The sequence below is a fragment of the Betta splendens genome, chromosome 17, assembly GCF_900634795.4.
Source record: "Betta splendens chromosome 17, fBetSpl5.4, whole genome shotgun sequence".
Lineage (NCBI taxonomy): Eukaryota > Metazoa > Chordata > Actinopteri > Anabantiformes > Osphronemidae > Betta > Betta splendens.
This window is the reverse complement of record NC_040897.2, coordinates 1,524,074-1,541,098: the sequence shown is the minus strand read 5'-3', so window position 1 is coordinate 1,541,098 and position 17,025 is coordinate 1,524,074. Positions and strand designations below refer to the sequence as shown.

Genomic DNA, 17,025 nt, shown 5'->3' with positions numbered 1-17,025 from the left:
TTATTGTAATTGGTGCCAAAATCGTATAGAGACATTGCTGAATCAGATATTTACCCTGGATGACATATTAGTGTTAGGTTCTACAGTGAAGAACTTTGGTGTCGTCTTTGACTAGGATCGCACTTTCACCTAATAAATCAGTAGAAATTATTAGAACCTCCTACTTCCATTGCTAATGTTAGAGTGATGCTGGACTGCTATAACTTCTTACTCAGTTTGTCCCAAAAAGCCTCCGGTTAATTCAAAATGCTGCAGACTGGACACAGGAAGAAAGATCCAATTTCTCCTAATTAATTCTGTGTATTAGCTCCCTGTAAAATCTAAGATAGAACACAAAGTCTTACTTCTTTTCAAAACACTTAATAATAAAGATGCAGCATAGTTCTTCACATCAGAGCGCTGGTCAACTTATGGTTCATGGGTTTTTAAATGTAGACTTGGGGGCATCCTTCATCCAGTGCTTTTCCACTGCATTTCCTTCATCTTCTATATGTCACCATTATACTACATGTGATTACACCTAGCGTCTTTTTAAGTTGTGCCTCTGCACTCATATGCAGGTCCTGTATCATCAGACTCAGCAGTGTCTTCAGTGCAGCGTGTCCTGTGCTGCCAAGAATAGTGTCTGGCAACATGAACAAGGACACAATAAGTTAACAAAAGAAATCGCTTTATTAAATGGATATTTATAGCACATTCCTGAATGAATCAAAACAATATGTAATGTATAATACATACTGAGAATTTCTATTTTGCCTTAAATCAAAAGCAAAAAAAATATATATATACATAATCAGGTGTGCTTCAGCTTCCATAGTGTCTTAAAACCTTCCTGTCCCAGAGCCTGGCAGACTTGGCCCACAGGACGGGTGTCGCAACATCACCCTAAAAACAAGGAAGAAACTAAAGCAAGAACAAAGTAAACACATGTGGCTACATCTGCATCCAACCATCACATAGAAAGGTTGAAAGAAATAGGAAGTAAAGCAGATTTCATATGGACGTACAATTGTATAAATGTGTCCTTAACAAAAAAGGCCAGAATTTAAAGCAAATATTATTGGTTCACTTGTTCTGGAAAACTTTGGCTGTATTTACACAGATACAAAAATAAGCTGTTTTATGTTTTTACAATTTTAAACAGTTACAATTCTTTATCAATGCTTACTTTTTCCCTTAATTATAAAATATGTGCAGTTCACATCCAAATAAATACAAATCGGAATAAAATACATGCAATAACGCTTTTTGCTTTGCGCGTATATATCTCTATTTAAAATTTCAGTGGCTTTAGACATACGAGAAAAGCACAACTAATCTTACTTGAAACAAGAAAATGCACAGAAGGGTAAAAGAATTTTTTTTTGCACCTGTGTAAAAATCAGCCACTACCTCCAGGCCCAGTTCAGTTAAAAACCAAACAATAGCGTTGTATGAAGTTGCTTTGAGGGTTTGGCAGTGTAAAGGTCCACCTGTACGCTGTCACAATACAACAACTTCCAATTTATAGAAGAAAAAGGACACAGGACATTTGGACGCTGGTGGCACAGACAGCCTGTGACTGGACACGTTGCTGGTGTAAAGCAGCTCTGAATAAAATGAAAGGCTGTGAAGCTAATAAACAATGACCACAATGACACGAAAAACATGACGGCCTGATTCACAGCACTGATCCAAACCTGACAAAGCTCATGTTAAAAAAAAATGAATAGTGCTTCAAACTGTGTGTTACCATGATAAAAGGCCTGGTTCTCTTAATGAACACAAAGACAAACCATCCATTTCAAATTATATACTATGAAAATGATCTCTTATTATTGTGAATAGTGGAAGTTAAAGCTGCCCCTGCAAAGCGAATCAGAGCCCATTGTACAGAGAGGACCATGACTACATCTCCCTGAGAACAAAGGTTTCCAGTAGGCACTGAGCTTTCAGACGTGCGTTGTCGCTCTGTGTTGCCAGGAGAACTCTGCTAAACCTACAGAGGTGTAAATGGATGGTGCTGGGACAAACGTGGGTTATAAATGATATTCTTATTTTTGTAGCTGCATCTTTCAGTTCTACCAGACATCATGTGCTCAGCAAAGTAATTGCCTATAATTCCAGGCAGCTGGAGGCTTAGTTCACAACGATATGTAAGAAACACTGGGTAACAACCTAAAGTGTAAACAACAGGAAGATTTAGAATCAATGCATTGAAGCCCTGCTGAATTAATCTCAGAGCTTGTCATCTCATGTCGCATCAGCCCACACAGTTAAAAGAAGCATCAGTCAACTACAAACATAACTTTTTTTGAATCCAAATAGTGCATTAAAATCTCAGTTTAAAGAAAAAAAAAAGCCCTGCTAAAAGAAAGTGGATGCACTGTCTGAAAAAGGCAACAATTTTCAGTCTGTTGTTATCAGGAGGTGCAGGGCGATGGAATTCCATCACATGCTTAATATAAGGGTTTGAGGCATTAAAAGTGATAATAAAGTTGTGTTCAGTCACATTTTCTGTGTTGAATATTATTTTCTAAAAAAAATGTGAGAAAGGCTTTCTCTGTGCTGAAATGTTGACTGACAACGACAAGGTTTTGATCAGAGATGTTAAGTCAGGCTTTAAAAAAATAGTAGCTTTTTTAAGCTACTAATCCTCACACACACACACAAACACACACACACACACATCCACCGTTCTCACACAAAGGCCTCAGCTCATCACTCAGAGACCTTCGCTGCCTCAAAGTTGACCGCCAACTTCCTGTGCTTCCGTTTAGAGGCGGAGCCAGGGGTGTGGCCTGTTGCTGGGGCATGTTGTCGAGGGGGGGTGTGTGCGGTCGTTGTGCGTACAGCGTCTGGCGCGCCGGCGTCGGGCGTGGACGGGTTGCTGTGGGCAGCACGGTGGTACGGCTCGTCGTTTTTGCAGCGTGATGCTTCGCTGTGAGACTGGACCTGACCCGACGCCTGGTTCTGGGATTTCTGCATTTGGTTTCTGGCAGCGCTGTAAAACTCACGAGTTTCCTGTTGCTTCTTGTTGGCGGAGACCCTCTTCTTGGTCACCTGGTGTCAGAGGACAAAAGGTAAAGCACTCAATATGATGGAAGCCTGGTAAACAGTGGTAAGTGTGCGTTGTGTGTGGTACCTGTAACGGGATGAACTGGTTGTGTGAGCCGATGGGCAGTGTTGTTGCAGGCTGGGGGCACACGGCGCCAGGGAAAGTTCCTGATGTGCCATAAAAAGGTTTGTTCTGGTGCTGATGAGGGGGCAGCGCCATTCCCCACAGAGGGGCGGGGGCGAAACCCTGAGGGGGCAACATTAAACCACCTGGAGGAGGAGATCATGCAGCATTAAAGACATGCAGAATAACTGACCAAAATTGGTCGTTCAAGTCTTGGCATTTTCAAGTGAAGACAAAGTCGTTACAGAACTGTTACCACTAAACACAAAGAGCACAGTGGGAAAACTAACCCTGTTGATTGAAGACGGGGGTCATGGCTCCTAACGCCGGAGGTCGTATCTGACCCACTCCTGGGTACAAAGGAGGCGGAAGCGGGAAGCCGGAACCCACAGAGTTCTGGACACAACAAAAAAATGACATTCTGCTTCTCCAGTGATAATTATCTAATGAAAGCTACTTTGATGAGTGGTGAAATGTTGCAGCTTAATAACAAAGTCCTGCTGCCGTGACGCAGCGCCCATAACCTGCTCTGGGGGACTGACTTGTTATGGCTTCACTGACTGTAGCATGAGCTTGGAGCTTTGACCCCATAAACCCATCATGAATTCTACAGCATCAGAATAGAGTCCACCCACTACAGCTCAGTAGCTAAAATAGTCAAACGAATTGATATAGTTTGTGTGTTGTACCAGTCTTTGGAGGGCAAAGAAAGCTGCTTTCTCCTTGGCATCACTTTCTGACTGGCACTGTGGACCATGAACCATCAGCCCATTGGACAGCCTCACCTGACACACAACAAGGCCCTGCAAGACACAACGTTACTGCACTTCTATGAAACTCACTAAACATGGTTTATCACAGTGTGTAAAGGAGACAAAGCATGAAACATGGTTAGATGTGGGCATTAAAGGCAATGGTTACCTGTCTGTTGCATATGAAGCTGAATTCTGGAGGTGGCATTGCTAATCCCAAACAGACACATGACAGCTCTGACACCTTACTGGTCAGCACGGTGTTGGGAAGGTTGGGAGAGGACACCGATGACAGAGAAACTGATGCTGCTGTGTCACTGTGGGGGGCGTTAATTTTTGCAGCTGAAGAGAGAGGGTAAAATAAAAAAAGTCAAAACTGATGGGAGCCAGAGGACAAAAGATGGGAGCTGTGTGAAAAGATGGATCATAATATATATATATATATATAATATCTGTGTGGAGGTCAGACAGGCTCCTTAACGGCTTTTCAGTTGATTTCGGTGTGAAATGACAGTTTTACTGAAGACTGAAAAAAATATAGAAACACGTTCTTATAATAATTAAATGAGTGTGTGTCCCAAGGTTTGACTGGTAGTGTATATATACACACACACGCCTATCTTCAGTGTTGCCTACATTTAACTAACGTTAGTTAATCATTTAACACTGTGCTGAGGTTTTCAACAGGCTGACTGCAGGATACTGTGATTTTCAGACTTGCTAATACTTCTATGCTCAGTCTAAAGCATATAGCATATTCCACTGATTGATGACCTAGACAGTTTAGTACCAAGTTTCTTGGAAGAGCGCCTCCTGTTGTGTTGCTGGACTCCAGAGGGGCTGTTGTCAACCATGTCCTGTGTTGCAGTGCCAGAGGTGTCGATCTTTAGCATCTCCTTCAGCACCATTGTTCCTTTCTGTAACACCAAATAACACACAATTACATAATTAGATGTCCTAGCAACCAAGACATAAATAGAGGAAAAAAAACTTCTGGGGACAATTTTTCTTCTTATGATGGATGCCTTTTTTCTATTCTCTACAAATGAAGCCTGTACAAATCTGTTCCTCCAATACTCACCAAGGCAAATGACTGAGGAGACAGCGGGCTATCTGACTGGTTGTTGGGGGCCTGTGGAGGAGCAGGTGGAAGTGAGCTCTGCTGGCTTCCTTTAGAGATCTTCAGATTAGCAATGAGGTCCTCAAATTCAGTTGTGGTCTGAGTGAGATAAAAGTGAAGGGAGACAGCAAAAACATTATTATAAATTTCATGTTATAGCATGTGCAGGTTTGAGAAGAACATGTCCTAAACATAACTTCACGTTATTTAAAAGGTGAAATAAAAGAAGATCATTCAGGCAAACCTTATTGGCGGTGTTCTGTGAGGGGGTGAGGGAGTCGATGTCTTCATTTTTCTTCAGCAGTCTGATGCTGCCAACTGGAGTCTGCAAAAAGCACCAAGTGAGGAAAACACATTGCAATTAAACATCTCTAAAAAGGTTTTATTGAAATAAAAGTATGGATGTGTGCTGACTTGAACTCACAGACTGATTCTTCCCATGTTGGACATGACCCTCCTGTCATTTGAAAAAAGACACAGGGCTGAATTAGTTTAACCAATCAAAAGCAAACCAAACATATCTATAAAAGCTTTCACACACACACTTACATTATTTTGCCAATGAGCTGGTGGTTTGTTCGGGGGACCAGAGTTCTGTATAGACTGCCATACATCCATGTACTCCTCCTTACTCTGAATGGAGGATAAAAGAAAACTTTGTTGACCTTAATCTGGCAACAGTCTAAATTAGTGTAATACTGTACATACCATCATAAGGTGTAAGGAATGGAGCTACAGAAGTGAGAATGCATGTTTCCAGTATGTACCTTCACCTGTTTCTGGATAGGACCTTTAGATGGGGAGTTCCTGTTGCCCTGGGTGCCTGTCTTCACCACTCCTTGTTTGTTGTTATGCTGCAGACGAGGGGAAAGGAGAAAGAATAAAGAATAAGGACAATTTCAGTCAATCAGTCCACTAAAATCTACATTCTTCTCAAGAGCCGTATGATCTGCGTCCTTCTTGTGCGCTTACCTGTGTGGGTATAAAGGGCGACCTCGGTGAATGGTTGAGGCCGGCCAGCTGCCGATGAGCGCTGAAGTTGGCTCCGGCAACGGGCTGCGGTTTGACGATGGCAGTGAGCTTGTGGGAGTTGTGATCTGCTCGAGCTCCGTGGGAGATGTTGATGAGAGCACAGGGAGGGAGGCGGTAACCACGAGGTGACGTACACCTGAGGAAATGGTTTAGCACGTTTAAAAGTATTGTCACAAACATAATACAGTATTTTTTCAATCAAATAACACTTGTAATTACCTGATGTTAAGGCCACCGGCAAATTCGTCATCAAACAAGACCTCATAAAGAACCTCTGCCTCACGCTCCGCTGAGGGCACAAACACAAAATGGACACATTATATACATATATACTTACCTATCATTTTACCTATTTAACTAAATATAAATATATTTAACTAAACAAACTCCTCACCTCCTTTAATGCCGATGATAGTTCCCTTGAGTCCTAGTGGGACAGTGAAACTCTCCCTGATGTTGATGACTCGGTCAAACAGCCGATACTCTGCGTCCGGGTCTGGAACCACACCCTGCTGCTGCTCCAAGGGCTACACACAAACACACATTTATTCACTGGTCAATAATTTATTTGTAGATGTAGAAAATTCAAATCTGTATCTGTGTGTCACCAAAAAAACAACAAGAACAGCAATCTCGAATTAGAAACGATGGCATAATTGTCATTGATAGAAGTTAAGCTAAGACTTTATTAAATCCACGACAGGGAAATTCTTTTGTTTCGAGCAGCAATAAAACACTGAACATAATAACAGACAGAGACAGGATAGACAGGAGACAAAAACATTTAACAAAAAAACAAGGCACTCAAATGAAATAAATAGACATCCTCTAAAAGGTGTGTCTCAAATCTAAAATCCTATATGCGCTACTCAAACTCAATATGCCACTGTGGAAAAAAGTGTACCAACCCTGAAGAGCAGATGTGGCTTGACAGTAACACGAACTTTCTTGGTGCTCTTCTTCACCTGAGGGACAAAAAGAAGAGGTTTGCACATACAAGACCTTAAGAAATGAAGATCAACAGTAGCGTTAGCATAGTCACTAAAGTGGGTCAGACTCACCTTTACCTTCTCCACAGCCTCCTCAATCCTCTCCACGATGGCGGTGTCCAGCACCTGCAGGTCACATGACGTCCTGCTGATGGAGCTCACTGGGTGACCTTTCAACCATGAAGTGATTTCAGCAACTTTCTCAGCCCTGTAAAATGTTCATAAAAATCAGGTTTCCTCAGCAAGTACACTATTAACTGAAGGCTTTTGAAAAAAGAGAATTTAAGACACAGCGAAAGGAAACTTTGACATGAATAATTTGTAATTATATGCCATTTCTGAGCAAGAAACTTCTGTAAAAAAATATTAAATTATTCTGAAAGAAATGTGATGAGAAAGTACCAGCCCTTAAAAGTCAAAAAAATAGTCTGGAAGTACAGGAAGACAAAGGAATGCAGTGTGACAATACACTGTGTACCGTGTGTACAAAACTGCAATAATAAATCAAAACTATTGACATTAAGTGATCTTCAAATGCTCTCAGTTCCCCTTCATACTTGACTTCAGTGATGTTCCTCAAGATGTTATTACTGAATGTATTTACCCATTTTGATCCTCTCCAGGCCAAATGTCATCTTCATAGAAGACATCATCATGGCTGTTTCTGGACACACTGTCAAACACCTCAGAAAATCTATACGAATACAAAAAAACAAAAAAACAAAACAAAACACATTTTAAATCACCCAAACTACCAGATAACATAGATATAATAGCAATAGAATCAACATAAAAAATAATAAAAGTGTTATCATCAGCACTACTGTGACCTGTCCAGATATTCAGCCAGTAATTCCTCCACAGCGCCAGAATAGAGCCACTCCTTCTCGGTTCTCTTGGTGTAACCAGGAACCTCCTCATTCTTCTTGTTGAATTTCAGGTTCAGACCAACATTTGCTTTTTGCTCCCCACAAGGACTGGGTACGAAAAAAAAGTAAGTAGTAGATGTAGAAAAACAAAAAAAACAACAAAAGTTAAGCAGAAATATTCTCAGTGTAACTATTGAGTACCCAACATTTCTACTGCACAAAGTGAATACAAATACCTCCACCAATAACACGTACTTCCTTTTAGATCCTCTGCCAATGAAGATGCTTCCTGAGAAGCGGGAGACGAGATAGCTGGTAATTCCAAGACGAGACGCCAGAACGTATCCAGGGCTGTACTTCACACAGTATTTCTATAAAACATAGAAACATGTTGGCGCATAGAGAACACAAATGGCTTTTTTCCTGGACAAAACGTCTTCATGAATGTGTGTTTATCTCTTACATGCTGGTTCTGGATTAAGGGCTCCAGCTGTGGCTCGTGTGGCACATTGAAGACCACACGTACCCGTCCATCTTTAATGACATCACTCGAGTCTTGCACCTGTTGGGACAATTAAATACTTTAGTAATTTTAATAACCCCCTCGACAGATCAGTATCCAACAGTAATATTCTTACATCCTATTGTATGCAGTGTATGTGATTATTATAAAATAATAATATTAATACTAATAATATACATATATAATATACAAATACTAGTAAGTTATGAGTATACGGTAACTGCCACAAAGCTAATGATATTTAGCTTAGTCTTTTTAAAAATCTGAGAAACTTGATATACAGCTTCTGCCCATTTGTTTCTATAAAGATGTAAAACACATGTACATGGAATTGAAGCAGAAAGCTGATCACATACCTCTCCCATGGCACCATAGTATGGGTTCCCCACCATGAAGACAGTGGTTGCTTGAGGGAAGAGCTCGTCTAAGCTCTTAAAGTTCAAATATGAGTAATAAGCCTTGATGTCCTGAGAAAAGGAAAACAGAGATTGGTGCAGAATGTGGTGTGAGTGACTTCACATGTTTCAAATGAAACTATTAATAATGTGTGTGTGTGTTTGTGTCAAGAAACGGGGTCTGTCAGTTCATCTAAGCTTAACCCCACATTGGTTGTGTATATAATATGTGCTGTCATAGGTTTTCACTATACGAGACTCCATGTAGTGATCATATAGATGTACCTTCACCACAGTCTGGTAGGCAAAGGGCAACACTTGTTTGGACCACTGCTTCTCTAGCTCCACCACACCGCTGGCTTTGGGGACATATTTCCTACCCGTCAGCAACTGGCCATACAAAACCACCTCTGTTTCATTTATAATTATGCCTTTCCTCTTGATGAAGCTGCAAGAATAAAAAAATAAATAGAATACATGAGCAAATTATCATAGATATATAATATAAAATGTAAATATAAGCTTTTCGTGACAGGTAAAAAGCAGACCAGCACAAAATCATGCAGCAACTAGGAGAAGTAACAAATCTCAGTCAGTTTTGTTAAATACATTCTTTCCTAAAAACAGGCACCCTGATAAAATGTTTAGCTTCATTCCTCGTGTGCCTTACTGCTCAGTGATTCCCTGGACATCTTTGACCCATTCCCTTTGCTCCTTGTCAGACAGGCAGGCAACTTTGGTGGGTGGGGGAGTGGAGGGTCTGTCATACACTCGCTGGACACCAGCAGGTTCCTCTAGATAAAACCTGCAAACATATTATTTGTTGACCATCTGCATGTGTATTTTAGGAAACACCACTAGCGCCCTCCAGTGGAAGAAATGAAGCAGACACGCTTACTAAAAAACTAAATATCAAAAGTGTAGAAATGCATTTCTTTACATGTGAGTTAATAAACCCAAAGCTTCACACGCCTTAAGAACAAGTCAAAGTAATAACAACTAAAACAAACCTTTGCACACATGTTACACATTCAGCAGCTTTGACAGTAAAGGGGGTCTTACTTAGTTTCTCCATCGGAAACTGCAATAATGCGAGCTTCTTCTAGATGAGGCCAGCTGACAAACACAGACTTCCCCAGCACTTGAGAGGCAACATCGTCACAGATCTAGGGAGGAAAGGGGAAAGATGTTTTAATAGGGTACAGTAATTAATCTTTGTATGTTATTAGTTAACATAAAATCGCAAGGGAAGATATTTAAAAGAAATAGAACATTTTTGCAGTGTTTTAAAAAGATTTGACAGAAAAACAAATGTCAACATCAAAATCAAATCTTTACCGTCTCTCCTTCCTGGCTGTCCAGTATTTCCAGTATCATATTCTCCCCTCTGCTGCTCTGCTGGAACACAACCACACCGCTCTTCCTCTTGAAAAACTAAAGATGAGAGGTGAGAGGAGCCGTGGGTGAGAACGAGGAATCAATTTACCCACCAAAAGAGAAACATATCAGATGATGATGAACTGGTGCTTCTAATAAAAAGTCGTTTAACTTTATTACACATTCAGTACATAGGGGTTTGGATCAATCATTTGTTCACACACACCTTGTGCTTGATGTGCTGCAGGGTGGGAAAGCCACAGAAGTAGAGCGCTGAGCGGTCCACGCGCTTGTAGACAAAATCCAAAGACACTTGCCAGGCATCCATAGGTATGTGTGCTTTCCTATATCAATCAGAAACAATAAAACCACAAAAAGCCTGCATTTAAGCTGCACTTTTTCAATACTTCTAAAATGGAAGGGAAATTACACATGAATTGAGAATCAGACACATTATCAGGGTTATGGGTGAGTATGTGTCTGTGTGTTTACCTAGCGTGGCAGTGGACAATGTTGGGAAACAGCTGAGGGAGGCTAGACGTGTATGGGAAGTCAATTTCTTTGTCGTAGGAGTAGACTGCACACTCTGTGTGCCGGTTCCTGGCCTTCTCTTCTTTAGTCAGCTTGTGGTTGTAAAGCTCCATGGCTGCTAGTAAGCGCCTCTGTTTATTAAAACACACAGTTATTCTTTTGAATAGGTTTCTCAATGTGACTGTGGCTCTATGTTGCCTAAATGTGCATTTACCTCATCTATGAAGGGAATGAGAACCACTGCCTCCCATTCCTGCTGCTTGCCATTAAGGTCCATTTTAAAGTCAGGAGGGTAGTAGTCAATAATGGGGGAACCTTCACTGGTCATAAGGTGCTGAAACAATGAAAATAATCTGTGATCATCTTTGCTATTTCATGCTTTTTGACTCTGTTTTACAACTTGCTATGACGACTGCTTCAAATTTCAAGTTGCAGCGAAGAAACTGCAGAGGGTCAGAAATTCAAAACAGGAACCTGACACCTGTATGTAAACATATGTCTGTGAGCATGTATGTTTGGCTGTGTGTTTTACCCTGTAACACTCAGGTAGCAGCTCCATACTGGCAGCAGGAAGGACTGCCAACAGCTGCTGGAAAGGCATGAAGGGTTTCTCAAGGTCAAAGGTCAGTTTTAGCCCAGATATATTCCTGATGTCTGACAGGAAGGGAGCATAGTGGTAGGGGTAGTACCTGCAGAGAGATAATGTAGTTTAAAAAAGTAAAAGCACAGAGAGAACAAATGACAATGTGCTTATCTTCACAAACATAGGAAATCCCCCATTTCTGCTATAGTTTCTCTCTTCAAACCAACTTCCTTCCCCATTTAGTGTTTTAAAAAAGCAGGCCGCCTCTTTACCAAGCTACTAACTGATGGCAGAAATTCAATGTCCAAATAATGTATCTGCTGTTTGCTATACAGAAATTAATAATGAAACTTCAGGGTGCTAAGCAGCACTTTAGAGAGGTGTCACTTGTAAAATACACTAAACAACACAGGCTTAAAATAAAAATTATTTAATTGCCACACAGTCTGATGAGACTGAAAGATGACAGATTTGATGCTACATCCAATCTACATCTAATACAACAGCTTTGTGTGGCCTTAAATGGAGTTCTTACCAGCTCCAGGACTGAACACCATGGTAATAGTAGTGCAAGATCCACTGGATGCCTTCCACATAACATTTGGCCTGCTTGGCGAGAAACTCACTGCAAAGAAAGGAAAATCAAATTAGGGTGAGGTACTGAGATTGCAATTTCAGACCAGACTCACTAATGTTATTTGTCTTTTCTAAACAGTAACACTCACTCTGACACCACATCTACATCCATCTTGGTCATGTAGTAGGTGCGTTTATACTGTCTGAACTCGGTTTCAAATATATCATCCTCTTCCTCCTCCTCTTCTGCAACCTTTAACTTTTCTTCCTCAGTTGCCTCGGCAGATGAGGTCAGAGCTGCCAGCGCAGACTCCTACAAACACGATAAATAATAGAACAATTAAAAAAATGTAACATCTTAGAAACAGCCATAAAACCTGTTTGTTCTTCAGGGACTGTATATCTACCACCTTCTTGCTGGCATCTTTTCTAGCAGCTTCCTTCTCTGCCGCCTCCCCAGCAGCTTCGTTTAGATATTTGTTGCCGACTTTACTCTCAAACCACTTCAAGTCCACAAACACCTCGCTGAAATGTTCATGGTCAAACTGAAGAAATCAGGATGAGGGTAAAAACAAGTTAAAACTCCACATAAACTTATACCATACAAAGAAAAAATACTAAAATCCAGAATCAACACTATTTTCTAAGGATCAAGGTTATTAAAGATTGAATGATGGAAAATCAGATCAAATTGGTGATAAAGAAGAGACAAACTATCTGCCTTTTATTCGTGCACAGTTCAAACCAGTGTTTGTGATGGTAGATGGTATGGAGATCCATTGGTGCACATGTCGTGGGTAACTTAACCTTGTGAAGGCACCAGTAACACTGAACTACATTGAAGGTTTTGGAGCAACATAAGTTGCTACACCAATTTATTTTGTGCAAATGCCTGCCAAACCACATTCTGCACATATTCCAACAGCATGTCTCAGTAGTAAAACGTCTACAGCCCAGACCACCCACTGAAAACCAGACAAAAATATGCTTTCAAAACTAAAGCAACAGGTCTTCTCAACGCTCCCAAACACAGTATTGTTGATGCATTGTTGGTAATAAAAGACTGTATATTTAATTCAAATTTCATCATTTCAATGTTTACAATTTAATAAAGAAATAACAAAACAATATCAAATGTTAGTTGTTGTCTTTTGTTCTTATATTGGCGGTTGGGACTGTACAAAAACAGGGCACGAAAATCGCTGTTATTGTTAACAGAAACTGTAAATCTACATTCGCTCACCTCAGAAAGCTTCTCCAGGTATTTTTCAAAGTTTCTGAGGTTTAAATGGCCGTACTCGTTCAGATAACCTGTGGCGCAAAACAGAATTGGGTTTTGACTTTAGGTTTAGCAGAACTATTATAGTAACTCCTTACATATATTCAAATACTGAGAAATTCAGAATATTGTGCAAAACCTTTTCTAAGTTTAATTCTCATATTGGTTATTTGTGTGTATCACTCTTACCCCCCAGCTGTGGTAGAACACTGATGTAGGTCTTGTACAACAATGGCAAAGCATCATGGTTGATGTGAAGATGAGGCAGGTGAGGGATGAAATCATTTCCCACCAGGAAGCCCATAAGAACCCAGTCATCTATAATTCGCTCCAAGTCATAATCAGACCCAAGATGAGTCTGAAACCAAATACAAAGTGACATGTGACAGAAATAATGTGGAACTAAGTAAGACACAAAAATATTAAACAAAGCTTTCTCTAGCATGAAATTTATTTTATTTGTGCGCATGACTGTCTAACACCATATTAATTCCTCTTACCTTAAGGTCAGAAAACTCATAGTCAATATACTCCCTCATCAAAGACAAGTGAAGTAAATGAAAGGTTGTCTCCTCTGGAGCTGTTATCCTATGTACGGAATTTTGAATATTAAGTGACAAACAAGTATATATACGAGGGAAAAAAACACTTAATGAAAACACACCTTTTCTGGGATTTCTTTCCTCCGAAGCGGACCTCTTCTCTGAGCAAGGAGAAATTGGGCTCATGGCTGGTTAAACCCAACATTATCTGCAACACACAAGCGCAAAGATGGTGTGAACATACACAGAGGAACTAGGTACAGTTGTACTTGTGAGTATAGGACTAAATTAATGGGAACATAAATCCTACCAAGTCAGCATCTAGGCCATATAGGCAGTGTCGTGTGTTAGGGTTATGGCCTGGCTTTGTGTTCTCAGAGCGAATAAACTCCATGATCTTGTGTTCCCCTTCCCCTGGGGTCTATGAGGAACAGGAAAACACCTTGAACAAGCTATAATAATTTAAGGTGTGGAAAAATTACTGCATCTGTGGCAAAGTAAACTGCTGTGGAAAGTCATAGTTCACACACACCTCATGACCAGACAAGTAAACTTTGACATTCTGCCACATCTTGTCAGTTGAGAGTTTGTTGTGGACAAAATACGTGAGCTGCTCCTGAAGTCTTGCCATGAAGTCTGTACCTGTAACGACAACAAGATTCAAGTACTTTATTTGCTCTAAACCTTTCCGAAATAAAATACACCTGGACCTAAAGTTAGATATAACTTGTAGAAACTGTTAGGTTGAATTCACACATGCTGCCTCTGGATCCTGTTAAATGCAATTCATTTTTTAATCCAATCCTGGTGCATAGCTACTGTCCAGAGTTGCCATAGTGTTTTGTTATGAGCATGACATGTAACAATTATGTCCATGCAAGCGTACTACTAATTTGGACCTGTCTGTGTCCAAGCTAAAATAAAGTACCTTTAGATTTGATTTAGTACTGTTATTTGAAAAAGGTGAACCGCAACCCTACCGGGAGTGATGCAGTTCGAGTCAAAGCGAGCCTCTGTGGGAAGCACCTCTCCTTTATCCAGAGCTTTTTTAATCTTATCCTCTGCTTCTTTAGCAGACCTAGACAGACAAACAGCAAACACACGTGGCAGTAGATCAAACACAGGTTCAACCTTTGGTTTCTGTCTATAGTCTTAATTAAGGTTGCTTTCGTATCCTTTTTCCCCTTGTCATTCAACAGCACTGCGTAGCCGTGCTTCTGAATTTGTACCACATAAAAAGCAACCGATTTACAAAAGTCCGACAGAAAAGACTGAGAGTAGAACGACATTTAATTGTGAGAAAATTGTTTTATTTTATACTAAAAGCATTTTTGTAATCCTGCAGTTATATCACAAGGGAAATTACAGGTACGACAAGGGGATGAAAATAATAATTTCACTAAATACAGAAAGGCATGCAAGAATCTTGGCTGCATCCATCTGTACCTGAATCTTCGACCCCTCTGCTGGTTCATCTTTGCCCGCGGCGCAACACCATCCACGGCCATGAAGAAGACCTTCCGAGGCTTGACGATCCTGAAGAGCACCTCCAGGTAATGGAAGATGTCTGCAAAAATCTTCTCCTCTGAGATGCGGAAGTGGACATCCTCGTCGTTTGGGTGTGAACAGTGGTGGATTATGCCGTTCATGTCCAGATACAGATTGTCAAATTCTGGAATCTGAAGTGACAATGAAAGTAAAAACAAAACATACAAAATTCACATTAAAATTGAAAAAACATTCGGTGGGTTCATCAGATCAAATGAACTTAACTTTGTGGACGTCTAGATTTAGTAAGTGGACATTAAGTTCAGTTCTAACTAAGTTTCATTTTATTGTATTACGCAACGCTACTTCCACTGAACAACGTCCAGCTGATGAAACAACTGCCCCATCTGAGAAATGCACTCTACTATTCAGGAACTAGGTCACTTAAGCCCAACTAGTGCGTCCACAGTCCCTGAATAACAACCGTAACTTAAAAGTCTCCTGGCCTCATTCATGCACTGATCAAACAGGTAACTGGTGCGTTAAAACAGGCCAACGCTGTAAACTAGCTGGAAACAATACGCAGACACTGTTTGTCTCTGTGAGCGTGAATATACGTGGCTTGGTGACAGTGGGGCCACATTGTTGAACAGAATGTTCTTGTTCAACACAGACCTCAAATCCACACACATTTACTAACTGACGTGTTTGACATTAGCTAAAATATATAAACCTGAGCACGACTAAAACAGCAAGCTTGCGTAAATACATTTAACGTTGTGCGTATGTTAAAAATTGGTGGTTTAACGTTGTAGAGGGGTCAAGTTGTTTGGCAACAGGGCAGCGGTACCGTAGCAGGTAAAACAGCGGTGAGCTACGTGGAATGAAGGCCCCTGAATAGCTGATAGCGCGCTAGCTAGGCTAATGCTGCGGCTATCACGGTGGGTGAGCGGCGTCTGAAGCTAACTGTGCGATTTCCTACCTGGTGTTCCTTGACAACTTCACTGAGACAAGGATAGCGCTCTGAAATCCATCGGTAAAATTTCGGTACTCCCATCTTCACCACGGGAACCTCAACCTCTCGATCAGTAGGCAGTCCAAACTAGAATGAGATATGAGTAAATTCAACCAAGGTTAGACCGGGTAACATCAGAACTTGCTTTGAGTACGGCGCTGTTTCCAACGACTGCTAACAAGCTAGTTGTCACTGGTCCGTCTGCTAAAACCGTCCGTTGATACTCGTAAAACAACAGTTCCCATCTTTTGTTGGTCTGCCTTTTACTCCAGCGAACTCTCTCGGCTCAATAAGAATCAATGTAGAAGACACACACATACGTATAACAACAAAATAAACATCAAATATCGACAAGAAAGTGAGATACAACTTTAATATTTAATATTTATAATGGTTAAGTCCCTTACTGGAGTCTTACTACACTTAATAGCTATTGTTTATGCTAGTTTTTCATAATTTAGATGCCACAGTATCACAACAAAAGGAATCATATGGGTGATCTGATGTGTATCTGTTTCCTGCTTCTGATGTGTATCTGTTTATCTGCTTCACTTTCAGGGTCTTGAAGGTATGTACTGTTAAACGTTATTAAATTGTGATGCCAAAGGCCTAATCACTGTATGTTATTATGGTGGTCTGGTAGCTCAGTAGATAGAGCACGGGTCTGGATGGATTAAATGCACAGGACCAATTTTGTTTTGACATTATAACAAACATGATAATGATAAATAAAGGCTTTCTTATTATTAAAGTTTTGTCAACCCCTAAAACCTACAACTTACATTTCCAATTGC

At 40.5% G+C, this 17,025-nt stretch overlaps 1 protein-coding gene across 2 annotated transcripts; it reads right to left on the bottom strand.

Moving 5' to 3' along the window:
- Positions 1-653: 653 nt before the first annotated feature.
- On the bottom strand, positions 654-16,436 carry xrn1 (5'-3' exoribonuclease 1). 2 transcript variants are annotated; one of them, XM_029132095.2, is made up of 41 exons: positions 16,199-16,436; positions 15,175-15,407; positions 14,709-14,806; positions 14,261-14,370; positions 14,039-14,149; positions 13,851-13,936; positions 13,687-13,774; positions 13,376-13,544; positions 13,151-13,218; positions 12,318-12,452; positions 12,057-12,220; positions 11,867-11,956; positions 11,281-11,437; positions 10,963-11,082; positions 10,710-10,879; positions 10,444-10,561; positions 10,179-10,274; positions 9,903-10,006; positions 9,511-9,645; positions 9,126-9,288; positions 8,802-8,912; positions 8,386-8,484; positions 8,178-8,293; positions 7,884-8,030; positions 7,658-7,747; positions 7,126-7,261; positions 6,973-7,029; positions 6,459-6,591; positions 6,284-6,353; positions 6,005-6,200; positions 5,800-5,886; positions 5,582-5,665; positions 5,457-5,489; positions 5,277-5,357; positions 4,994-5,131; positions 4,703-4,829; positions 4,082-4,254; positions 3,850-3,963; positions 3,451-3,556; positions 3,125-3,306; positions 654-3,042 (listed from the first exon to the last, which is right to left on the bottom strand). In XM_029132095.2, the coding sequence occupies exons 1-41, from the start codon at positions 16,271-16,273 to the stop codon at positions 2,701-2,703; spliced, it is 5,112 nt and encodes a 1,703-aa protein (XP_028987928.1). In that variant the 5' UTR covers positions 16,274-16,436; the 3' UTR covers positions 654-2,700. The 2 variants fall into 2 exon arrangements, with proteins under 2 accessions (XP_028987928.1, XP_028987929.1); XM_029132096.2 differs by having other exon boundaries at positions 5,806-5,886.
- Positions 16,437-17,025: the final 589 nt, after the last annotated feature.

Bases quoted from the DNA above. Each gene is read 5' to 3' on its own strand.
- xrn1 (XM_029132095.2), bottom strand. From the start codon at position 16,273: ATGGGAGTACCGAAATTTTACCGATGGATTTCAGAGCGCTATCCTTGT. The intron at 7,748-7,883 runs GTCACAGTAGTG...GTATTCGTATAG, and splicing joins CTGGCTGAATATCTGGACAG to ATTTTCTGAGGTGTTTGACA. The intron at 3,043-3,124 runs GTACCACACACA...CTCTGACACCAG, and splicing joins ACCAGTTCATCCCGTTACAG to GTGACCAAGAAGAGGGTCTC.